This window comes from Salmo trutta, chromosome 35, assembly GCF_901001165.1.
Source record: "Salmo trutta chromosome 35, fSalTru1.1, whole genome shotgun sequence".
Taxonomy (NCBI): Eukaryota; Metazoa; Chordata; class Actinopteri; order Salmoniformes; family Salmonidae; genus Salmo; species Salmo trutta.
The window spans coordinates 24,642,373-24,669,552 of record NC_042991.1 but is presented as its reverse complement, the minus strand read 5'-3'; the positions used below and the strand labels follow the sequence as shown (position 1 = coordinate 24,669,552).

The 27,180-nt window shown below is 42.1% G+C and overlaps 1 protein-coding gene across 5 annotated transcripts in view; it reads right to left on the bottom strand.

Annotated features, from left to right (window-relative positions):
- LOC115174913 (ephrin type-A receptor 7) overlaps positions 1-27,180 on the bottom strand; it is a 75,864-nt gene that overhangs the window by 9,949 nt on the left and 38,735 nt on the right. For 2 of the 5 annotated variants that reach the window (XM_029733926.1, XM_029733931.1), the window contains 6 exons: positions 8,209-8,333; positions 6,895-7,063; positions 6,095-6,242; positions 5,180-5,235; positions 1,270-1,395; positions 642-827 (listed from right to left, as the gene is read on the bottom strand). In XM_029733926.1, the coding sequence (XP_029589786.1) occupies positions 642-827; positions 1,270-1,395; positions 5,180-5,235; positions 6,095-6,242; positions 6,895-7,063; positions 8,209-8,333 (810 nt within the window). The remainder of the gene's footprint in view (positions 1-641; positions 828-1,269; positions 1,396-5,179; positions 5,236-6,094; positions 6,243-6,894; positions 7,064-8,208; positions 8,334-27,180) is intronic. The other 3 variants (XM_029733927.1, XM_029733928.1, XM_029733930.1) reach the window with 3 other exon arrangements.

Genomic DNA, 27,180 nt, shown 5'->3' with positions numbered 1-27,180 from the left:
TAATGCTTCCCACAGTTGTGGCAAGTTGGCAGGATGTCCTTTTGGTGGTGGACCATTCTTGATACACACGGGAAACTGTTGTGTGAAAAACCCAACAGGCTTGCATTTCTTGACACAAACCTGTGCCTGGCACCTACTACCATAACCCGTTCAAAGGCACTAAAATGTTTTGTCTTTCTCATTCACCCTCTGAATAGCACACACACAATCCATGTCTCAATTGTCTCAGGTTAAATAAGGATTTTTAAGCCTTATCTTCTCCCCTTCATCTATACTGATCGAATTGGATTTAACAGGTGACATCAATAAGGGATCATAGGTTTCACCTGGATTCACCTGGACAGTCTATGTCATGGAAAGAGCAGGTGTTCCTAATGTTTTGTACACTCAGTTTATAATGACTGTAGCAATTTAACACTTGAAATGCAAGCTAAAAACAAGAAATATTGACATTTAATGTGACCTTAAAGCATGGTCTTTGAGTGCACTTGCTCTAATTCCTTGCTAGAGCTTTAGTCGTGTGTGTGTGTGTGTTTGTGTGTGTGTGTGTGTGTGTGTGTGTGTGTGTGTGTGTGTGTGTGTGTGTGTGTGTGTGTGTGTGTGCGTGTGTGTGTGTGCGTGTGAAAGAATGCAGTCCTTACCTCTGGTCACCACTCCCTCCAGATGGACAACATTGGGATGGTCAAACTGGCCCATAATGCTGGCCTCACAAAGGAAGTCTCTCCTCTGTTTCTCAGAGTAGCCCACCTTCAAGGTTTTAATGGCCACTGACGTGTCCCGTTTCCCTGGGAGCTTCATCCGTCCACTACACACCTCCCCAAACTCTCCTGTGAGACAGACAGAGACATAACTTGTCATGACCCTTAAGAAAAACATGCATTTCATGTTTTGACAAAGCGCTGAGTGTGTTTTCAGACAAAACAGCTGCGCTGCAGGACAAAACAAATTGGACTAGGAGATCTTGTTCTGCTCTGTGGAGTGTAGCAGAGACACATAATAAGACAAGCTGTGGATATATAGATACTCTCATTGACTGCATCTCTAAAACTATTGTGGCAGCAATTTATCAGCTGTGAGCTGCTTTGCTATTGTCTTGCCTTTTAAAAAGTAGCAGGGCCACACATTAATTGCAATGAACTTTTCCCCATTATTAAAATACGGTGAGGATAAACCGTGTCCCCATTCAAGGTGTAAATATGTGGCTGTCATTATGATGTATGAGTATACGTGACTAAACAGAGAGAGCTGGGAGACACCAGCCAGACTCACCTGCTCCAATAACTCGCTCAATCTTAATGCAGGACGCGTCCAGCTCCTTGGCAAATTGATGGACAGCCCTGTTCGGGTCCTCGTAGGTTTCAGGGTCAATGTATGTTTTGGTGCCTGGAAATTTAACTGTAGAAAGGTAAGGGGATTACTGTTACGATTAAATATGCATACAGAGCACCAGGCTGGCCGGGCGCTTGACAGGCACACCATTACCAAGAGCAACCATTCAGAAGGAATTGCTTACTAAACAGCCAGCTGATGGAAAGCATCTGCGTCAAAAGGTCTTTCTATAAACACCCTAAACCAGACATTTATTATTTTATGTTACTCCTTTTTTATTTTCCTCCAATAGAAATGAAAATGTTATTATATTTTCTTCCTAACCTCCTCACAAAGGAGCGACAAGGATTTCAGAAGCCTAGAATGGGATTTGCTGCTAAAGTTGTCTGCTATACTGAGCAGGGTTTTGAGTTAGCTAAGTCTGTCAAGCTCTGCCAGTGAATTTAAAAGTCTGGTAAGGCAATCCCTGATATACTGTAATACGAGTCATAGAAGACAGTTATTTTCTTATGGTCTGTGACTTGATAACCTTCTGGATTTTGCTACCCAGATAATGGTGACTTTAGTTCTATCACAACTAGTAAAATATTACAATTATAACACAATGATACTGGAAAGGTTCATACATATTCATGCGCACATACATCATAATTTGATCACTCACAATTTGCTGAGAAACGGAAATGTGTTGTGTATTCAAAGTTTAAAAAGGCTTCTAAAGTTTGTAATTTCCACTTTAAAATGTCAGACTTGACTTGCCCTAACGAAAAATGTGGATTATAAATAATTCCATTAATTATAATTCACATAATAATTCATAATTTCTGTAGCTGCAGGATTATTTTCCTGCTGTAGCAAACTGTCTCAAATTAAGATCCTACATCTGTAGGGTAAAAAAAAGCCACTGCCTGAGAAAGACGCGGTGTAGTTCTTCCTATGTATATAACACCACACTAATAAATTACACGGTTATAGTACATGAGCGTGTTCCACTGACCTAATTTGTTCTTATCAAATTATACCTAATTAGAACATAACCTGCCAGCTTCAAAACCACAAGCTATTTAATGAGATGCACATAGTGGAAGAGTAACACACAGCGAAAACACACTACAGACAGAAACATGGAAAACAGACACACCAAACACCATCATTAAATTACTAATCAGCTCCAGACTCAATAATGACAAACAGAAATAAATACTTTTTTGTAATATCCTCTGCATACATCCTGGAAAGCCATGTTGGCCTATCCAGTAACATAAACACAAACACATTGTGTTCCAGCGAGGAGCTCCAGCGATGGCAGCTGATATTTCCCTCCAATCCATCCTATAATTGCTTTGTCCATCCAAGCTGTCACTGGATCTGATAGGGAGACATCTTACCATGACTTCCGGCACTAGACAGCGGACAAATTGGGCCTACATGTTGAATTCACGCACTATCTGGCTTCTGTCACCCTGGCAGTCCCTCTATTAGGCCCAACAACACACAGCGGAGCGCTCTTGTTTGCGTTTCCATCTCCCAGTGTTTTTAGCTGAAGGACCTGTGCCTTCCTGCAGCTTGATCTGTCAGGTACTTATCAGCCGAGGATCGCGAAACGCCACCACAGCCCTCTTTCTACCACTGTGCCCATGTGACACCTTGAACCTTTGTTTCACAATCAGCAGTTTGCCTACAGCAGCAGATCATTTGGGCTTCGCTTGGGAAGATGTCTGTGGCTGCATCTCTAGGGGCATCGTTAGGATGGGGTGGTGTGTGTCCGTGTGTGTGTCCGTGTGTGTGTGTGTGTGTGTGTGTGTGTCCGTGTGTGTGTGTGTGTGTGTGTATTGGTTAAAGGAGCCTAGAAGAGGAACCTTGGGATAGAGCAAATACGTGTGTACATCTCTACATCTCTACTCCGAGTACCACCAGGAGGTCGACAGCATCCTCCTATCCTACCAAAGTGGCTGAAAAGTTGGGCCTTTACATTGTTTATGAAGAATTCTCTCTTTCAGCTCTGCCCTGGATCACTGTCTCTGACAACTCTCATATTCATGTGTTTGGAGTTTGGAGCTAGGCCTCATGTCCTCATCTCAATAGATGTGTCTATCAAATACCAACCAGATGCTACAGTTGAAGTCGTAAGTTTACATGCACTTAGGTCGGAGTCATTAAAAATTGTTTTTCAACCACTCCACAAATTTCTTGTTAACAAACTATAGTTTTGGCAAGTCGGTTAGGACTTTGTGCATGACACAAGTAATTTTTCCAACAATTGTTAACAGACAGATTATTTCACTTATAATTCACTGTATCACAATTCCAGTGGGTCAGAAGTTTACATACACTAAGTTGACTGTGCCTTTAAACAGCTTGGAAAATTCCAGAAAACGATGTCATGGATTTAGAAGCTTGAGTCAATTGGAGGTGCACCTGTGGATGTATTTCAAGGCCTACCTTCAAACTCAGTGCTTGACATGCTTGACATCATGGGAAAATCAAAAGAAATCAGCCAAGACCTCAGAAAAAAATTGTAGACCTCCACAAGGCTGGTTCTTCCTTGGGAGCAATTTCCAAACACCTGAAGGTACCACATTCATCTGTTCAAATAATAGTACTCAAGTATAAACACCATGGGACCACGCAGCCGCTATACCGCTTAGGAAGGAGACGCATTCTTTTTCCTAGAGATGAAAGTACTTTGGTGCGAAAAGTACAAATCAATTCCAGAACAATGGACCTTGCAAAGGACCTTGTGAAGATGCTGGAGGAAACAGGTACAAAAGTATCTATATCCACAGTAAACGAGTCCTATATCGACATAACCTGAAAGGCCGCTCAGCAAGGAAGAAGCCATTGCTCCAAAACCGTCATAAAAAAAGCCAGACTACAGTTTGCAACTGCACATGGGGACAAAGATTGTACTTTTTGGAGAAATGTCCTCTGGTCTGATGAAACAAGAATAGAACTGTTTGGCCATAATGACCATCGTTTTGTTTGGAGGAAAAAGGGGGAAGCTTGCAAGCCGAAGAACACCATCCCAACTGTGAAGCACGGGGGTAGCAGCATCATGTTGTGGGGGTGCTTTGCTGCAGGAGGGACTGGTGCACTTCACAAAATAGATGGCATCACGAGGGAGGAAAATTAGATGGATATATTAAAGCAATATCTCAAGACATCAGTCAGGAAGTTAAAGCTTGGTAGCAAATGGGTCTTCCAAATGGACAATGACCCCAAGCATACTTCCAAAGTTGTGGCAAAATGGCTTAAGGACAACAAAGTCAAAGTATTGGAGTGGCCATCACAAAGCCCTGACCTCAATCCCATAGAAAATGTGTGGGCAGAACTGAAAAAGTGTGTGCGAGCAAGGAGGCCTACAAACCTGACTCAGTTACACCAACTCTGTCAGGAGGAATGGGCCAACATTCACTCAACTTATTGTGGGAAGGCTACCCAAAACGTTTGACCCAAGTTAAACAATTTAAAGGCAATGCTACCAAATATGAATTGAGTATACGTAAGCTTCTGACCAACTGGGAATGTGATGAAAGAAATAAAAGCTGAAATAAATAATTCTCTCTACTATTATTCTGACATTTCACATTCTTAAAATAAAGTGGTGATTCTAACTGACCTTAGACAGGGATTTTTTACTAGGATTAAATGTCAGTAATTGTGAAAAACTGAGTTTAAATGTATTTAGCTAAGATGTATGTAAACTTTGTTGAAGTCAGAAGTTTACATACACCTTAGCCAATTACTTTTAAACTCAGTTGGGGGCCTTGTTGTTACAGCATGCGACAGGCATGCTGTAAGTGAGACGTTTCAATGTGTGTGTGAGCTGATGAGGAAAGAAGGGACTCACATTGAAAATACAGCTCCTCGTCTCCTTCCTGGTCTGCCTTGCTGTAGCCACAGTGCCTGACAGGGAGAGAGGCGGAGGAACACACAATCAATTGATCGGGCCGAGGCAGAAGACCTGTCTGTTTTACTAGAATCTTAATGCAGCGCCACAATGCTGCAGGTACAGATACAGCTGAGAAGCATGGGAACACTGTTTGGCTGCTGATGTTGAACTAAAGTACCCACCTCTGGTATTCCATATATATACTCTGTAAAAGACTGTTTAGCAGTCCTTGTTATATGTGTAACATTGATGTATTGAATGCACCCTCGGGCAGGTAATTCGTTGTACATGGTTGTTCTATAGCAATGTACAATATGGTTTGCTAACAAACTGAACTGATGATGGAGTGATGATTGACATGCAGGTTAATGTCAAATGGATTTAGAAATCACACGTGTATGGCTCTACCCCCATGTAAGGCATGCTGTGATGAAATGCTATCCACATAGAAATGAAGGACCACTGGAGGAGAGCAGGGTGGTGACTGACACACAGGAGGGTTGATCTGGGAGGAGATGGCTACAGGCAGTGTCATGAGTGTATTACTGTTTAACACCAATGACGTAACACACGTGCAGGCACACATCGGCACGCACGAACACACACTCACACACGCACACACACGCACAAAGAGGAGACAAAAGCTTTAATTTTAGAGTACCTTTGTCTCTATAATGGATCCATTACAAAAAATAAACATGCAAAAAAGCGAGTCAGTTGTTCTTCACAGTGTGAGGACTGGAAAATGATGCATCACAATCCATTAGCACAGCATGCCATAGATGATGGGTGCCTGTGGTGTGTGGTGGACTGACTCCACGGCTATGGAGTCCTGTGAGTGACAGAAAGGCTAACTGACAAGCAGAGACTCACAGCAGTGGAGAGTCAATGGGGCCCGCGAGAGCGTACCTTCTCCCAATGATGAAGCCAAACACCATGAAGACCAGGATGATGGTTCCCGCCACGGCCACCACCGCGATGATGATGACGGGGTTCTGCTCGCTGGAGACAATGGTGGATGCTTGGAGAGAGATACACATGCAAGCGCACACAGACACACACACACACACACACACACACACAAACACACACAGACAAAGGGCACACAGTGTGAACATTCAGCACATACAGGACATAATAGAACGAATGAGTAGCGAGCATGGAGACTGATAACCCCCTTCTCACCCTTTACCACAGAGACACGGAAGGCTAGTTCTATTTCTGGGCCCTCTGCATGCACGGCTCCACTGTTTCAGAAACTGGGCTTAACAGTCCCAGATGGTAATGCTGGTGCCCTTCATTTGAAACAATGACACATTCGGTTTGGATTGTCTCCCGTTCACAGCCGATTACACTGTTAGACTGTTTGCATTGACAAACCACCAATTACTCAAAAGAATGGTGCTAAGGCACTTTAGACTGTCAGTGCACATGGTGTATGACTGGGAGAATTCATGCATTTTAAATCAAGTCACTTCAGTTGCTATATAAACACCAGCGAGAGAGGAGAGTAATGATTTCTGAGCCCTGGCACTTTAGTTGGGACCTACTGCTCCTTGTGGACGATACTCAACCATATTTCTAAATGGATAAATGGAGCTATGAGATCAGTGGCATTTTGATGAAGGTCTACACACTAATCATCTCTGCCTGTGCATGTGTTCTGCTGGTACCTGAGGCCTCCTCCTTGGTAGTGACCTCCAGCCGGGGGCCGTAGGTGCCGTATCCGGCCGTGGTGAAGGCTCGGATCTGAAACACGTAGGCTGTGCTGGGCTTCAGATTGTTCACTGTGGCTGACGTGGATCTGGACTTCACTGTGGAGTAGATACGATCCTTCTGGTCCTATAGAGAGGAACAAACCGGATTTGTGTTATAATCATCCTGTCAATTTGCAACCGTAGACAGTAGACACCAGTATGTCTAGATGATGTATGAATTGACAATCAGAGACACCAAGATACAGCCAGAATGTGTCTGTAAATCTTTGAATGCCTCAGTTTGTCTGGTGTTTTTATATGATTTCAGAAGATTTATTAATGAACTATTTAACCCTATCTGGGGTTAAATAATGACTCTCTGTGTAGACTCTCTATCTCAAACCAATAGGAAGAAAAAAAGCTGTGATGTCAGGCTCAGAATCCGTTTACAATTTACAGACTGCGTGTACTGTGTCTTTTGTTGTTGATCTGTAAATGATTTGCTCGGCAAAAAACCCAAATGGAATGCCAAAGCCTGTTAGGAGTGAAGTCATGCTTGCTTCCAATTTTACAGCTGGGCAGACTATAGCCACAGTACGTGACACAGGAGACTGATTCCTGGCAGCCTGAGAGGCCATGGCCAACAGGGCCTGGAACATCAGGAGTCATGGAATCTAGCCCTTTGATTTGTTGTGTTAAACCCAATCTTCTCAACCTCCTCAACCCCATCGCTACCTTGCTCATCTGCTCAGACTTAGGTCACACGGGAGCTGAGGTTATATTATATATGACGGGGTGAAGGGGGTGAAGGGGGGAAAGGAGAGAGGGAAGATACAGAAACAGATTGTTAATGATGGCAGAGTAGCATGATAAAGTGTGTGCTGCCTGGTATGTGTGTGTGGGTGGCTGTGAAGAACCAGGGACTGATTAAAATCTTATGAGCGTCTCATTCATTATTGCAATTATGGGACAAAGGATCTCCTCGCAGAATCCTGCCGATCCCACTCGCAACGGCATGCAGATAGAATGTGAAGTGAAGAGTAGGCAAAATGAAACTAAAAAGGAGAGGAGAGAGATAGGGAGGGGGTGGGGATGGGGGGGTAGGGTTTGGGAGAGCCAGAGTTGTCTGTGTTCAAAGCTGTAACACAATCACACACAGATACATACACACACACACACACACACACACACACACACACACACACACACACACACACACACACACACACACACGGACAGGCAACACACACACTCTCTCTCGCTTTCTCTCTCTCTCTCAAACACACTCACTTTTTCGTAGTACTTAATCTCATATTCAGTGATGACTCCGTTGGGCTGCTCAGGCTCCTGCCAGGAGAGCTGGACGCTTCGCTGCTGCACTCTCTCCCTGATGACCTCACTGACTTGGGAGGGAGCTGTTGGAACAAGACGTGTCAATAAGTGATGGGCAAACCCACTCAGCACACATAGTTGTTTTATCAACTTTTTCTCCATGCACTTGGTTGCATGTTTAAATGTGTATTTTTTCTCAAACTCATCAAACGCACACACACACACACACACACACACACACACACACACACACACACACACACACACACACACACACACACACTCTATTCACACGGCTGCTCCTAAATGTTTACACCTCTTAATTACAGTGCAAACAGCATAAGATAGCATTATCCCAGCCAGTGTAAAACTTCAACATGTGGATTCTGAATACATGTGGTCCTTTGTAGCTCAGTTGGTAGAGCATGTCACTTGTAACGCTACGGTAGTGGGTTTGATTCCCAGGACCACCCATATGTAAAATGTATGCATACATGATTGTAAGTCGCTTTGGATAAAAGCATCTACTAAATGGCATATATTATTATACTGTATATTATAATTAAGTAAAATAAATTCCAGTGAGATGGCGGTCGAACCGGCAGCACTTATTCTCTGACAGATGCATTCAAAAATCCTTTTAGTGAAATGCACCTGTAACCTCGCGACACCTGGTTTATAGCAGAGTAATTATCTGTTGCACTGAGCATAACCTCTGAAAGTTAGTCTCTTTTTTCCCTTCTACAGCACAATTAAAGTGTCTTGTTGCTGCACTGGGTGTGAAGAGCTGTGAAGTTAAGCTTGTAATTGTACATTGTAACAGTTCTGAATATTTAAATTCTCCCACATGTTTGAATATCCATTGTTAAGCAAGAGGAAGTAAACATAGGCAGATTTTTGTAACAAAGATAATAAACTCAAGGTAATGAATTCAAATCTTTGTGCTGATGGGGCGTGCATTGCTCATTGCTGGTGTGAGCTGGAAGATGGACAGAGTGGTGTATGATACTCTTGCTTCCATCTACAGTATCAACCACACACAGTCATGCCTCAAGGCCAGTTAGGTTCTGAATGAAACAATGCTTTAATTTTCTCAGAATCACAAATTACGACACATAAGGTTTAACTCCAGAACTTCCACAGAAAATGGAAAATACTCATTGAACTTGAAGCTATGAATATACAGTAGAGTATATCCTTTCAGCTTTCAGCTTGCCCTCCCGGACCACCTGAAGGCACCACAGACTCTGGGCTCCTTTAAAACGGGCCTAAAGACCTTTCTCTTTAGGAAGGCTTTCTGTTGATATCTGTGCTCCTTGGTGTCCTTGTCCCTGGTAGTGTCAGCTGGGTTCTTAACGTCTAGCTGTCTCCACTTGTTTTCTCTTTATTTATTATTTTATGCACTTTGAGATTATTCTGTATATTGAAAAGAGTTTTATAAATGTAATAAATAAATAAATAATAATTGTCCAATATCCTATGAGAATGTCTATGAAATAAGCAGGCAAAGGGATTTCCCATAGGAAGGAGGAGGGTGAGCCTTGATTGTGTGGGAAGGAAGGTTGAAGTTGGAGCTCAGAGCGGATAAAGTGCTGATGTCTCTATGTGTCATGCTGTTTAGTCACCCAGCGGAAGAGGAGCTCTCGGAGCTGTTGGGCCCCAACAGGGCCTGACCTCAGATTTGTTTTAAGATGATCTCCCCGCTAATGACTGCTGCTGGATTTAAACCTTGTTTGGACTCATCTGCATTCCTGACAGTAACGCACACGACACCAGAGACCCTGTCACAAACTCCCTGTTTTGATATGTCACGTATAATCCTACCAATCCAACCAAAACACGGTAACAATATATATTTTTCACGATGGCCTCACAGTTACTGGGACGATTAAGTTTCCACAACAAAAGGTTAGGCAGCTTAACTTGGGCCATCTTGGATGCCTGTTCTCTGCACCCTGTCCTGTGACTGGTCCTTTAATAAGTACAGACAACCGCCCCTCTCCTGATCGATGGATGTTCTGGTTTGAGTTTAGAACTGCGTCAAGACACCTCTAGCGTGTGTTCCTTTCAATCCTTTTACACTTTACTGTCAGTCGCTTGGCTCCATCGACTGTTTGGAAATTGAATAAAGATTTTGACTGTTGTGAGCCTCTCTCTCTCTCTCTCTCTCTCTCTCTCTCTCTCTCTCTCTCTCTCTCTCTCTCTCTCTCTCTCTCTCTCTCTCTCTCTCTCTCTCTCTCTCTCTCTCTCTCTCTCTCTCTCTCTCTCTCTCTCTTTCTCGGGACGCCAGTTGGGAAACCCTGCCCTATTTAGTGCACTACTTTTGGGCACTTATGGGCCCTGGTCAAAAGTAGTGCACTATGTAGGGAATAGGGTGGCATTTGGGACACATCCACAGGCAGGCCTAATCATCAGATCCTCCCCATTTACCCCCCTCCGGCCTTGGGCCTTCTGCTAGGACTCTGTCAGTCACCCAGCAGCCCAAACAAACTTCACTCCTCCACTTCACCCCTCCCTCCCTCCCTCCTTCCTTCCTTCCTTCCTTCCTTCCTTCCTTCCTTCCTTCCTTCCTTCCTTCCTTCCTTCCTTCCTTCCTCCCTCCCTCCCTCCCTCCCTCCCTCCCTCCCTAACTCAAGCACAGGTGACAAACATCTGCAATGTTTTGTTTTCACTAGGTACCATCATTAGATCAATGCACACCATTTGCAGATCTGTTCCACAGGAGAGAAAAAAGTGAATTCTCCAACGGTCATTTAAAAAAGGAAGGTAGTAGCAGTGGCCTTGAAGCATCTGAAATGTTTGAGGGGTGAGAATGAGTGAGGGAGCGGGGTTGGTTATTAATACGGTTCTATTCCTCCCCTGTGGATTACTCAGGCAGCACCCTGTGACAGCCATTAATGACGTACTAAACATTATAGGGACCAGAACCCAGTCAGCCACAAGACTTTTAACAAACCCGAGGGGCTTAGTGTACCAGAACATTTATTAATTGTTATGCCTGTCTCAAAGTGACTGTTTGGGGGAAAGCGTTTGTGCAATCACTCAGTCTACAATATTAGAGAATGTATTAGAGACCCCCAACACCTCCCCCTGTAAAGCTAACTCATCCGGAAGCCCACTCTCTCTCATGCGCTGCATTTGAATACCTTTATGAATACATTACGCTGGAAGATTTTAATATCCGCTTCTCTTTCACTCAGCCGGTTGGTTCTGGGTAAGTCTACAGTGGCGGAAGTAGTGGCAGAGAAAATGTCAGTTCATTATAGAAACTGCTTTCTTTCTGCTCTTCTATAAACTACTCTGCTTTTAATTACCAAACCACTGAAGTCAAGCTTGGGTATCTTACGCCCACATTATTGACGTATACTATCTTAAAAGCTATGGTTACTTAACAGCATTTAAATAGAAAATGAGTGGGAGATTGCTGCATCTAACAGGCTCTGCACAGTAGACAGGAAATCTAATAACAACAAGGTAATTTCAACACTTTAAACACCTGCAGATAACATACATTGGCTTAGCCTATGATATAAATATTAGGCTAAGGAAACGGGTGTGATGTCACACAGACAGGAACCACCTCAGACATGTTTTACACACAGTACGTTGTTTTTGGTCTGTCCTCTAGATTTCATTCTGTCATGACCACAAGTTTGATATTTATGGCCCACTTAAGGATCTCAACTTTAATAGATTGGGAACCTCTATGAAAACATCAAGATCGGCGACAGTATGGTCCCAGGGTTGACGCTAATGAGCTATGACATAATCCCCAATACTTCCCATTTGACATTGTGACTCACATAGGAGAGAAAAACTCCCTGGTATTAAATGTTGGCGGCGCCCAGGAGAGAGAGGGATGTTGAAGCAGTGGACGAAGGGAAGTAGAGCTGGTGTGTGTGTGTGTGTGCATGCGTGTGTGTGTGTGTAAGAGGTGGGTGTACTCCCTCATTGTTATAACTAGGTTTCCAGCTATAGCCTAACTGTCTGTGAGACAGTGTAGTCTTGCCTGGGCTGGAAACAGCAGACTGGGTCTACTAGCCTAATAGTGAAGGTTCTTCAATCACTCTGGGAGCAGTCATGGAAAAGAAGACAGAAGGAGAATTCACCTTTTGTGTTCAGAGCAAGCAGTAGAGGCTCAGTGACTCAGAAAATAAAAACCTCAGACAATGATAGGCCCAGCCCTTGATGAATGTGCGGGGAGCTGTCGGGATTGGCTAGTGGGCCTCGATCTGCACTGGTGTGCGTCCTTCATCCGCCCGCTCCACTGCCTGCCGCGACGAGCCACACACGGAAATGTGCTTTCCCAGCCACCGCCGCTCACAGCTTTGTCACCTCCGCTTAGAGTTCGGGGAGGGAGATGGTGAGAGCGACCACAGCAGACGTAAATTGTTCAGCCCCGTTAAGTAACGCTTTCATTTTGTAGAGGGATCAAGGCTTCAGCTTTCATGTGGATGACATCGCTGAGTGGAGTCCTTTGTAACAGAGAAATTCCCAAGCTCTGCTCAGCACCTACAGCAGAACCAGGGTTCTCTCCTTTCACTCCCAGCACTTGGCAATCTCCTTCTCTTTTCAAACAAGTCATTAAATATAGATAATAAGCCAAAGCTAGAATGTCTTTATTCATCTGTGAGTTATATTTCATTTGATCATCTCTATAGCTACCCTGATTCAAATTCAGTGTGAGTGCTACGTAGAAATGAGTGTCTGTAAAAATACCCTTATAAAATACCCTTATATAATCACCCTTATAAAAATACCCTTATAAAATACCCTTATAAAAATACCCTTATATAATTACCCTTATATAAATACCCTTATATAAATACCCTTATAAAAATACCCTTATATAAATACCCTTATAAAAATACCCGTATATAAATACCCTTATAAAAATACCCTTATATAAATACCCTTATAAAAATACCCTTATAAATATACGCTTACATAAATATCCTTAAATAATTACCCTTATAAAAAATACCATTATATAAATACCCTTATATAATTACCCTTATAAAAATACCCTTATAAAAATACCCTTATATAAATATCCTTATATAATTACCCTTGTAAAAAATAACCTTATATAAATACCCTTGTATAAATACCCTTATATAAATACCCTTATATAATTACCCTTATATAATTACCCTTATAAAATTACCCTTATAAAAATACCCTTATATAATTACCCTTATAAAAATACCCTTATAAAATACCCTCATAAAAATACTCTTACATAAATATCCTTCAATAATTACCCTTATAAAAAATACCCTTATATAAATATCCTTATATAAATACCCTTATATAATTCCCCTTATAAAAATACCCTTATATAATTCCCCTTATAAAAATACCCTTATAAAAATACCCTTATATAATTACCCTTATAAAAATACCCTTATAAAAATACCCTTATATAAATAGCCTTATATAAATACCCTTATAAAATACCCTCATAAAATACCCTTATGAAAATATCCTTATATAAATACCCTTATCAAATTACCCTTGATGTGGTGTGCTTCAAAATAGAGTTAGCAAGAGACTAGCTAGCTAGTTGGACCACTACCTGTATAATGACAATGCTGGACTAGGGGCACCTTTGCTGGGCATGCAGGGAGGTCAAAGTGGCCTCTGCTTCAAAGTAATTAGCAGAAACTGATTTAGAGGAGGTTGGCTCTTCCATATTACATCAGCGAACTGACAGCTCCGCAACTGATGGACCAATGATTAATACATATCTGACACTTCAGTACTGCCATCAAGATGACAATTCCATACCATTATTTTCCCACTCAAAGACCTTTTAGAAAACCTAGCCCAACGTATATTAATTTGTACTCCCCTGAATCAACAGTGAGATATTTATGGGCTTCAAAACTATGTATCGCCATATATCATGTACTCTATGTTATCTTGAAGTGACTATTTTTAAATATCATGTAACAATGGTATACTGTGTCTACATCTTTAAAACATCTAATAAAAGCTTTCTGACCTAAATTTGAATCAATGATGAATAACTTCTCGATTGGCCAATTTTATGTCCACAAATGAATTCAAATCAATGCGTTTCAGTAGGTTTCCTGTGTGTCACCCACCATAACAAAATAACTATAGTCTTGTGCTGAACTGTGCCGTGAGTGTGAGGGGTCAGCGGGAAAATTGCTCCAGACCCTTTTAATATTCATACTCACTGACATGGACACATAATGTGCCGTGCGCATCATTGCCCCTCCATCGCGAGCTGACAGGGAGTCCGATTCGTTCAAACCTGCCCCTCAATGGTCGTCCCATGCTGTGTGAACTCCGTTCTAATCTCCAAATAGTTGTGTAACAGATGCAGAAATCACTGGTCAGCTTTGTTACATAATTGTTTAGGCAGCAGGGACCCCACTTACTGAAAATACACTCTGCTGCTCGGTGTCAGTGGCCAAATTAGGAAGCAGGGCTAACAGGGCTGGCAGCCTATCATCAGCAGCTCTGAGACACACACCCCGATTCCTCCAAGAGGACAGGAGAGTAGCTGGGGCTGCTTGGTTGTCATGGAGATATTTGTCCTCTACCCTCATGTAGAGCATGAATGGAATCATCTCCTACGTGGAGTTTCACTACCGATCATTCTTATCCCCATCATCAGTTCGCTGCAGCTAGCGACTGGAATGAGCTGCAAAAAACACTCAAACTGGACAGTTTTATCTCAATCTCTTCAAAGACTCAATCATGGACACTCTTACTGACAGTTGTGGCTGCTTTGTGTGATGTATTGTTGTTTCTGCCTTCTTGTCCTTTGTGCTGTTGTCTGTGTCCAATAATGTTGGTACCATGTTTTGTGCTGCTACCATGTTGTGTTTACTACCATGTTGTTGTCATGTTGTGTTGCTACCATGCTGTGTTGTCATGTGTTGCTGCCTTGCTATGTTATTGTCTAAAGTCTCTCTTTATGTAGTATTGTGTTGTCTCTTTTGTTGTGATGTGTGTTTTGTCCTATATTTATATATATATTTTATTTTTTATCCCTGCCCCCATCCCCGCAGGAGTCCTTTTGCCTTTTGGCAGGAGGTCTTTTTGCCCTTCTTAACTGACTTGCCTAGTTAAATAAAGGTCAGATAAAATAAAAATAAATAAATACAAAATCTTATTAAAATGAGAGTGGTTTATAAGAGAGAAACAATGTGTCATCAAGAGACTGGCTTGCCAAGAAAAAATCCAAAAGGACCTATTCCAGGTAAAAAGAAGCACACAACAAAAAAAGGCAGAGATTGATTTCTTATTGCTCACTTTAATCCATTGTACAGAATGCGGACAGGTGACTGATGTTTCGATGTCAAGCTGATGTCTTCCTCAGAGTGACCAGACCATTGCACTTAGCTCCTATTTATAGCCTAGTGGCCCACTGAGACACAACAATATTAAACAACTATAATGATATGTTTCAAGGTAAATGGAAAATTGTATCATCAACTTCAGGATCATGATGATGTAAATAGAAGAACGATAGCCTAAATGTCTTCTTGGGTGCCAGTCAAATAGTACGCATTAATGGTCTGAGAAAGATAAGTCAATGTTTTGTTTTCAAGGCCGGGGGCCCAAATAATTCTGTCTTCATAAGGACATTTCCCTGGCTATAATAGTCAACTAGGCTAATGAACCACAGCCAATAATAAGGTCCCGTGTGGCTCAGTTGGATGTGCATGGCGCTTGAAATGCTAGGGTTGTGGGTTTCATTCCCACGGGGGACAAGTATGGGGAAAAAAGTACAAAAATGTATCCACTCACTACTGTAAGTCGCTTTGGATGAGAGACTCTGCTAAATTACTTAAATGTACATAAATGTGAATAAATGTATGAACCAAGAAAAAGAAAGATGCTGTAACATAGGGAGTAAACAATGGTCCATGTACTATTAGGGAGTAAACAATGGTCCATGTACTATTAGGGAGTAAACAATGGTCCATGTACTATTAGGGAGTAAACAACGGTCCATGTACTATTAGGGAGTAAACAATGGTCCATGTACTATTAGGGAGTAAACAATGGTCCATGTACTATTAGGGAGTAAACAATGGTCCATGTACTATTAGGGAGTAAACAATGGTCCATGTACTATTAGGGAGTAAACAATGGTCCATGTACTATTAGGGAGTAAACAATGGTCCATGTACTATTAGGGAGTAAACAACGGTCCATGTACTATTAGGGAGTAAACAATGGTCCATGTACTATTAGGGAGTAAACAACGGTCCATGTACTATTAGGGAGTAAACAACGGTCCATGTACTATTAGGGAGTAAACAATGGTCCATGTACTATTAGGGAGTAAACAATGGTCCATGTACTATTAGGGAGTAAACAATGGTCCATGTACTATTAGGGAGTAAACAATGGTCCATGTACTATTAGGGAGTAAACAATGGTCCATGTACTATTAGGGAGTAAACAACGGTCCATGTACTATTAGGGAGTAAACAATGGTCCATGTACTATTAGGGAGTAAACAACGGTCCATGTACTATTCGGGAGTAAACAATGGTCCATGTACTATTAGGGAGTAAACAATGGTCCATGTACTATTAGGGAGTAAACAATGGTCCATGTACTATTAGGGAGTAAACAATGGTCCATGTACTATTAGGGAGTAAACAATGGTCCATGTACTATTAGGGAGTAAACAATGGTCCATGTACTATTAGGGAGTAAACAATGGTCCATGTACTATTAGGGAGTAAACAATGGTCCATGTACTATTAGGGAGTAAACAATGGTCCAAGTACTATTAGGGAGTAAACAATGGTCCATGTACTATTAGGGAGTAAACAACGGTCCATGTACTATTAGGGAGTAAACAATGGTCCATGTACTATTAGGGCCGGGACGATACCAGTATCACGATACTTGTTAGCAAGGAAACAAAACACGAAGCGGATTCCTACTTCTTTAGGAATGTTGGAAACAAACATTATGTTGTCATCCAGAGTCACATGGATGTATTTTCCAAGCTATAGCACACAATATTTTACACACAGCAGGTTTTAAAGGACCAAATAATTTTGCAATATTGCAATACTGGTATTGTCCCTGCCCTAAATACTACAATACAAAACACAACACAACACAAAGACCTTGCATTCACACATGAAGTCAAATTTGGCTTCTTTACATGCAATAACAGCATCATAAAATGTGTAATTCAGCTCCGCATTTCTGTCAAATCCTCTGCTGCTCACACCAAGGGGTATACAAGAGGCCAATTTAATGCAATACATTTTACTTGCTGCCAAATAAGGCTTTTTGTTGACTTATGTTGGCAATCCAAATTTGACTGACAATAAACAGCATGCCTGGATGTGGGAGGAGAAGAATGTAAACGATGCTAAACACCAACCTGTTTTAGGGGCGGTCGTCGGAAATACATGAAAGGTAAAAAACAGAGTGAGATCTCTGTGGCTTTGTAAATGAATCTAGTTTTTGTTCCAGTCCGTTTTCCATCTGAACTCACTTAGTGTAAATCCCAGTTGGAGTACAGAACAGAACCTCCCTGGAAGACGTACAGGGCCAGATCCATAGAATTCACGGCAGAAAAATATGCCTGCTCGTCCAAATCCCTTATTGTGAGTCGTATTCTAATGATGATATCTAAGTCCTGCTCAGCACACTGAATATCACAGGGAATCAGGTGATGAAACAACTGATGAGAAATGAAAGTAGTGGGACAGGTGGTAATGTAGTAATGCACACACCTGGATATGCTTATCGCCTGCCTCAATGACCTTTCTGCTGCAGGCAGCTGCAAGGCATGTCTTTTCAAATACACCAACAGGCCTAAGCAGAGAAAGTCTATGTGTTTGCATACAGAGTGGCTTTATCGTTTATCTTAATAAAACAAAGGCTCTGGATTGAAAAGGCACAGAGGCAGATTACAGCAGCGGCGCACACGGCAGAATGTTCCTAAGAGTAGGTCTGACTGTGACTGTGGACATTTACAGGATCCGCTGCTAACCAGCCACAAGGCCCTCCACCTCCTCGTCGCTTCTATTAAATGTCAAAGCACAGCCCCGGGCCCCCGGCGCATGCATCTAAAGCCTTGATTGGACAGCCGAGCCATATGGGGATTGAAATGAGAGAGAATTCATAAAATGCAGTGTGTTTGGAGGGTGATGGGGCTAGCTTGTGTCGGAATCCCGAGGCACGGATATTATTATGGCCACGTATCTATGCCTTCCTACAAAGGCAGCTCTGCCTGTCTTAGACTGCCTTAACCCCGCATCCTCATTTCCTGATCAGCGGTGAATAAATCTTAAGTTTGGCATCGGCACGGCGAATATACAAATGCCAAATGAAACCACCACAATCGGGAGAACATATGATCACTGAGGGTTGGCATCATAAACATCTATTTATTATAGAAATACCTCTGTCATCACCAAGATGATCATATTAATCAGAGCTCATATGCTCTTTAATCACAGTCTTGGACAGCATCCACAGCAGGGAAATTATATCCAGAGCCCCTCCAGCCAAGTCTGTAATTTTGCATTGAGCAGTCTGGTTGGACGCACTCTGCTGACTGCCAACAGCTCTAAGCCAACCCGGCAGAACTCTCTCTGTCTCTCTCTCTCTGCCTCTCTCTGTCTCTCTTTCTCTCACTGTGTAAGAACACTGAGTCAGGTCCATACCTGTAGATTCCAGGCCAAAGGCAGACCATCTCTCCCCAGTGTGGAAAATAACCCTGCCTGCTCGAAACATTTTGGAAAGCTACAGGGGTGCGGTATGTTGGAAATTAAAGACATCATCATCACCCCTGGAGCTGCTGTGGCCAGCGTGCTGAGTGACTACCTGAGTCTGTCAACAGATAAAGCAGGAGCAGCACAATAATCAAGACTTTCTTTTTTGAGCATCACGGATATGTGGTTAAAGGGTTTTATCTTGTTTGGCAAGCAGACTGGAAATGATCAGTCGAGAGAGGGACTGTGAATGTTGACATGGCCCGTTCCAACAAACTTGGCATCACAGACTCACAGAGTGTGATAAGAGGGGAGGTGGTTCTATTCAACAAACTCTTGAATGTTTGTTGTAGCGTAGGCAAAACAAAAAAACTGAAAAAGACGGACAAAAAAAGAGTAAAAAGTCATTTCATTTAACGACATGGCCGACCCCGGTAGATTTCACCACAACTCTGACCCCCTCTGTTTACTGGAAACTCTGTATGTTTCTCAAGCCACAGGTCACAGTCACGCTCTCAGAGGGGAGGTATGCTGCCTCTTAGCTCTCTTATGTCTGCCTGTAAATCACAAATCAAATAAATGCCCGTGTCACAACTCCGTCATTCTACCTCCTATTTTACCACCTCGTTCTACCTCTGTCTCAAACCAGGAGATGATGACATTACATAGTAGTGGGAGGAATACTCCAAGTGGGTGTAGGATGGAGCAGAACTCAGTCCGCCCGGGACAGGCGAGAGTGCCTGTCCATGTGAAAACAAATCTGCTTAGTGTCCCGAGCGTTGAGGGACAGAGCTGGCAGGCCCACCAAACTCCAAGCAGCCAGTAATGACATGATGGGGAAGGCCCACATACTAGCAGCAGCAGCGGTCATGATGAGTAAACCCTGCCTCCGACACCCAGACAAACTCAGCCCGCAGCCCTCAACCCGCCCTCCACTGAGCCATACAGACAGCTAAGACACAGATTGCGCAGAACAGTCTGCTTAGTCACAGTATAGTTTTAGAGGTCAGCTTTTTGTGTGTCATCGCCGGTGAGCTATCATTCATCTGTGTGATGTGAAGCAAGCTTGATGTCTTATGTTCAGACAAAAACAAAATGACAGGGCATGGCGAAAATCAGACACGTGCACCGACAATGACAGGGTGTGCTCAATTTACACTTCAACACATACTCCAAACATAGTTCCTTCAGGGAATAAAGTATGTAGATGCGTTGATGATCTTAGATGTGACGGCCCACCCAGCCATATTTATTCATGATGTATTATATTAGCTAAACAGAAACAAAAACTGATTATGAGTCATGTCTGATTACCATACAAAGAGAAATCCAATGACTCAGTGTCTATGGGGTTTTCTCGTATCACACTGCAAAACATTACAACTCCTGGCTTTGGAGAGAATTTCAGAGTTGGTTTGCCAGATTTCCCCAGCTTGCAACAATCTGTTTTGATCACAACTGTAACCATGATTTATTATAAATTGTCAGGTAAAACCTGTTTTGGCGTGCTAGAACTCATTGAAGTCTTACGTTGTTTCCACCCCTAGGTTGGGAATGAATTGAACAGAATGAGAAAGAGCTGATTGTTCCCCTAGTCAGACACCACTGTCTTCTCTCCCCTTACATGGAAACACTCGCTGATTTCAACCTAAACTGTGCTGAGTGATGTGCTACCTTGTAAAACAAGGGTCTCTCTCAGGTTGCTTAGCTGAACCCTGAACTGCTGAGAGAGGCTCTCTCTCTCTCTCCCTACCCTACAAAGACCAGTGAGACTGTCCTTTGTCCCTCCACTGCCCTACTCCCCTCGCCTCCGCCAGCTTCCAGAGCATGTGATTGGCCATAATCACTGGGCACAAATCGGCTTCAGTTTGCCGTGAGAAGCGCAACACCACTATAATACCCAGAAGATAGCCAGGTCAGCTCCATTTCCCTAGAAAGCACCCCCCTAAGCCTCTTCAACACTGTTCTGGGTGGGATGACAATAACAATAAAGCGAGGGGTTTGGAAGAAGCCGCCCCCAACCTTTCAGCTGGTGGATATTGGCTAAGCTATACTATCTACAGTAGTATGACCCTTGACCCAGGAAATAGAACAACAGGAGGTTATATCTGCTGAGGTAGGAGGATATGATCTGTTTGTTGTTGTTTTGTATCAAAGATGATCTATTATATTGACAAGATAGCCAAGTGACCACTCGCTCTAACAATGGAAATACAAGTCCACTATGATTGAAGGTAGGTGAGCTCAGGTGGGACCATCCTAGCCAATGAGAGGGCAGATACGAGTGTGAACAACAGGCACAACTAAGTTGTTTTTCCTCAAAGTTGCAGGAATGCCATGTGCATCCACTTAGATCAGTATATTTGTAACAGAGTAAACATTACGAAACTTCTATTAGATCAAATAAGCCTCAGGTAATTCAACACTCTCTCTTAGAGTTCCATTCAAAAACTGGCTTATCTCATGCGGACAGATTTTGGGCGGAGTAAATCCTTGCGCTTCGTCTTTTCCTCTCTGTTTGTATTCAGTACCTGAACCGCTTTTGGTTAGACTCATTCCCCCAGACCGCAGCTCTCAGGAAAACAACGGATGTCTCAACACAACAGCTGAAATTATTCTGCTGCTACACAAGTCAGGAAAATAGTAATGGGGTATTATAAATGTAGTATTTTTTTGGTATTCAGATCAACATTTTGCTCATGCAAGGGAGAGCAGGTGTGTGAATATGAATACGTTCTCACATTTTGACATAAGGATCATGATGAGTTACACTGGCATAATTAAATAAGGTAATTATCCCTCAGAACATTGTACAGTTCCATGAACTCTTCAGAGTTTGTCTTATAAGAGCATTATTTGGTTACTAACTCCTCTAATAGACTTTGTAATGACTCTTTCTTCTTTCCTCAATGTAGGAAAAAGATGACTGCAATTCATCTCTGATATAAAGCAAGCATTAGAGCTGTCAAATGATTAAAATATTTTATTGAGTTATTCGCAGAATTTGCTGTGATTAATCGCGATTAATCGCATTGTCAGAATTTGCTCAAAGAGAGGTGTAATTTAAAGATTTTTCAGAAAAAAAATATTACAAGAATATTAATGTCTTAATTTTGTCTAAAGTAATGGTTAGCAAAATCAGGTAAATTTAAAATGAACACTTTCTTTAACCTCAATGTCAACTTGTTTCTACATGACATTGTAGGTTTTAGCTGTATATATTATGTATTTTGGAAGTTTCCATGTACTTTCAGACAATGCAAATAATCACACAAAAACAAAATGGTGCACCAAAATGACACAAAGTTAACTGATTAACTTATGAACTGATTAACTCTGACAGCCCTAAAAACAATTGATCAACTACATAATAATCTATTGCCCTTTGAAAACAATATAAGTAAGTCACAGACTAATAGGATAAATATTGAATGGTAAATGTTATAAAAGCTACTAATCAAGATCTTACTCAAGGTTGAGAAACATTCTTGTAGAGGTCAGCCCAGATACATCTATAGAAACTGATTCTGATGTGCCCACAGAAGATCAGGACTAACGGTATTCATGAAATATAGCATGATGTAGGTAGCATACCATGTGTCATTAAGTAATCATTGAGGGTACTTTTTGTAATTGCTCCATTAGCTGGATAATGTTCTCTCATTTGGGGATCAAAGTGAGACGTTTTCATGGCTTTGTGGTGAAGTTATTGCAAGTTGCTTAAAATGACAAATCCTGGGAATGGCCCAATAAAACTCAGCTAGGCTTGGCAGATGAATCAGTTTATCTGGATTTATGAAAGGAGGAACACGGCCAGTGGAATGTATTGAAATGTGAAAATAGAAAGGCCGGCAGCAAGGCCTTTGAAGTTGTCAGCCTGATTAAAGTTTGGAGCTTTGCCAGATACAAAAACCCCAATCTTTACTTACTTCAAATTTTCTCTCGGAATTGTCATTTTATTTTCTCAAAGAGAAAGCCGGTACAGTAAGAACACAAGATTCTGTGGACCTGTTCGTCTTTAGAAGAGGGGGAAGACAGGACTTCCCTTAATCTATTACAAATGAAAATGCGTTCTGGTCAAATCAAATTCTCAGCCCTCCACATGGAACTAATCAGTAGTCAATGCTTTACATCACTTTTAATTGTGTTGTCTCCTAAAATGCCTTGCCTAACGCAGCTGCCATTAATCAAACAGCACAATTAAAAAGCTGCCACAGCCTTTTCTTTGTTTATCAGTCTGAATTGCCTTAATCCTTCACTATTAAACTAAAGAACAGTTAGTCCAGCCATTCATATCCATATCCCATGCACTCTCCATTTTGGCCATGCAGCCTCGATGTGGATTTAGGAAAGGCGGCAGCAGGGAGTGAAGGGTAAGGGGTGGGGCTGTTTGTGATGTGATATTCTACACTGGGAGGACAACCGGGAGGACCACCAGCAATGCAGAGAGCACACAAACAGCATTTACACAGATAGCACATTCTCCTAACAATGAACCCAATGGGATAACAAAATCATCTGAAATTGGACTAAGATGGTTAAATGCTGTGCATATAGGGGAGTTAGTGACTGAGGAGCTCTGTATTGAGAGATCAAGTAAACCTTGTTGAGGAAGATCAGCCAGGTGTCACATCTCTCAGCCTTTGTGTATTGAGGCCAGGATTTGCCATTACAGTAATTGGTGATTTCTGGGCATTGTTAGACAGTAAGGAACAGGCTTAGGGCTAGTGGGAGGGCTGGACTATCGTTTGCTTTCAGTTTGTTGAGCTTGTCCCAAACCCTGTTCCCAATTACCCGCACTGCACATTGACAGACAGAAGCTTTTGCCTCTCTTTGTGTCACACTATTTGTTTTCTTTAGCAAATCCACAAATCACCAGCTAATTGGAGGATGTTGCCGTATTATTATGTAAATACCAGGAATGTTCACACAATTTAAAATGAACTACCTTTCAATTATCTGGAGGTAACGAACTAACAAAACCGTATTGACAGTCTGGGGGTTCAGCCTGCTCCCACCTGCAGCAGCAAGCCCAGTGAAGCCTCCATGCATGGAGTATGTCTCACAGTATCAGCCAGTAACCTCTAATCTAGAGTATCCACAGCCTGAAACAAGATGGTCTTGCCAAAGTGTATTAGTCTAGCTGCTATGTGACAGTATTGCTGGCTATGGCTACTCAGTGGTGTGACAACGAGACCATTTGAGGAGAATTTAATTAACTCATTTAATTATTGCAGTCTCTGGAGATATCGGCTCTTCCAAGTTTTTTTATATAGTTTTTCTTCCGAGAATACTTTTCAGAAAACAATCCCAAGATCTCTTCAAATAAAAATATATTGATAATTCCACTATGAAATATGGTGGTTTTATGCATGAGGAACCTAGAAATAACCTAGAAAGCACCTTTTTCACCAAAGCTTTGGGCACATCCACACTATCACAACAAACAACTAACACAAAGAATAGCAAAAAAGCTGAATCTGGTCATGCAAGGATAATGTATCTCCAACACAGACTATTGTATAGTCTACTACCGGAATAAATATCCTTTGAGACACCAAGATAGTAATTAAGCCGTTTCTCCAACAGTATTAAGTAAAACCATGTTTTTGTCATCCAAGTATAAAATTATAAAATTGCACTGATGCACAAGGTTAAATAGGCAATTAAATTCCCAACTACATGACTCCCTAGTTAGAATAGGACACCAAAGGGACACTTAAAAAAAGTCCTTCTCTAGAACTTCTTACAGAACTGTCCAAGGATTTTGTTACAGACTAACCAAGATGACCACAGAGATGACTCCACCCTCACCACTGGGCATGGATACTGAGGAAAGGAGGAAGGGAGGGAGGTAGGTTTGAAAGCCCAAGGAAGGCCACTTCTCAGTCAGACCCAGATTCCCTCCTGCCCCTCGCTAAATTCTTCCAGCCCAGATGTTTGTCCCATCTGCTTCACAACCAGTAACCAACACTCAGTGGACTCCACGGATGCTATAATCTTTTTACTGTTGTTTTTATACCAAATCATCAAAAGCAGTGTAGCAGATGGCTGTCAAATATTCCCTGTGCTTTTCTAAAAGACAATGTGTTGCTGGTACTGAGCTGCTGTACATTGGGAAGGTGAAGAGCTCAGCTAGCACAGCTGAGGAGACAAGCAGGTGGCTAGTGGTCAGGCTATAAGGCAACAGCTTTGGGGGTCAAGAGGTCACCCATAATTACCAGCAGGCCTTTTCAGAGGTAGCAACTGCAGTTTGGAGGATTTCTGGATTTGGATATTTTTTTTGCGTTCAGTGCCGAAGTGGTCGTCTGACTCATTATGATTTCCAAGTGTGATGATCTGAACAAAGGGGAGGGGGTGAAGCAGGGGGTTGAAGACATAATTAGTTCCCCTCACTGCAGGAGACAGACAGTATGCTGATGAGACAATGAAAGAGTGAAAAAACAGACCTGTCAATCTGACTCCTTTCTTTTTATCTCAAAAAACAGCAGTGAGTAATGCTCACAGACCCGGAAAAAAATCTCGGTCTCTCGCTGCTACCAAAATACATTCTTGTGTGATACAACATACAAGTCCTGCCAAAGCCCATCCCATAAGACAATCTGTGATTTTTCCCAAGCTGAATTCAAAAGAAGAAAATAAACTCTGAAAAGTAGGTAGTTGTTTTCTTGTTGCAGACGTTGCAGCTCATTTTCTTCAACTCTTCTCTTTGTATAAAAGTCATGGTGACAAGCTGAAATAGACTGCAAATGGATATCAAATGTCTAACCTCAGGCTGACGGAACTGTTTTCCAGTGTGTGGCAGTCTAGCAGAGAGAGTTTTCCCTGTCAACCTGGGTTAAACTGTCTGGATCGTAAGTAAAGTATCCCACCAGTCTGCACCCAGAGCAGTGCTGGGAAAATTCCCTCTGTGAAAGAAACAAGCCACGAAGGTCTTGAGATTGGTGGTTGGCTTCGTGGGAGTGTGTGTTTCTTTCTCTCTGGTCGATGGGGATTTGGTCCCTATCAGGCACCTATGACATGCATCACTATTTAGGTTTTATTACCAAACTCCTTTAAGTTCTTCGACAGGAAATGAAACACTTGAATGCCTACGCTGCAAACTGCTGGAGCCCTTTCCAGCCAGGGGATCTAGCATGGACGAGCATGTGTTCCATATAAACACAGTGTCTGGGAGTCACAGGTGCATGCTGAGCTGGTGTGTGTGTGTCTCAGAGAAAGAGAGAGTATATGAGTGTTTAGTGGGGCCTCCCAGCCACCCCCATGGGCAGTAAAGGGGCGTACAGACTCTGCATACCAACACAAAGGCCAGCCTCACTCAGTCTGCCCTACTTAACGCCACTACAAACTTTACACAAACAAAGCGATGGAGCAATGTTTTCTAAGTACTCTATGTACTTCTATGTACTTTTTTACGGCTTAAATGTTGGAACAGACCGTATAGGATGCTCCATCGCTATGTTTGCGTAGGGTGTGTAGGGCCCTTTGCTGGTCAACTGGATTGAGCAGTGAGTTGCAACTTCTCCAAAGGATCTCCCTGGTTCATCGTAAACTAAATTTGTGTTTCAAGCACAAGGTGAATATCTTAAAGGGATTGTTCGGGATTTTGGCAATGAGGCCTTTTATCTACTTCCACAGTCAGATGAATTAGTGGATACCATTTTTATGTCTCTGCGTGCAGTTTGAAGGACATTTTGTTCTAGCGTTTGCGCAATTACCAACTTCCCTTAGCCCAATGACTAGAATTCGATGAGAATAGCTACTACAGTGCCTTCAGAAATCATTCACACCCACTGACTTTTTCCACAATTTGTTGTTACAGCCTGAATTTAAAATTGATTACATTTAGATTGTTTGTCACCGGCCTACACACAATACCTCATAATGTCAAAGTGGAATAAATTAATAAAAAATGAAAAGCTGAAATGTCTTCAGTCAATAAGTACTGAACCCCTTTGTTCTGGCAAGCCTAAATAAGTCCAGGAGTAAAAATGTGCAATAATAATAGTGTTTACCTTGATTTTTGGTTGACTATCTCATCTCTGTATCCCAGACATACAATTATCTGTAAGGTCCCTCAGTCAAGCAGTGAATTTCAAACACAGATTCAACCACAAAGACCAGGAAGGCTTTTCAATGCCTAGCAACTAACTATTGGTAGATGAAAAAAAAGCAGGCATTGAAAATCCATTTGAGC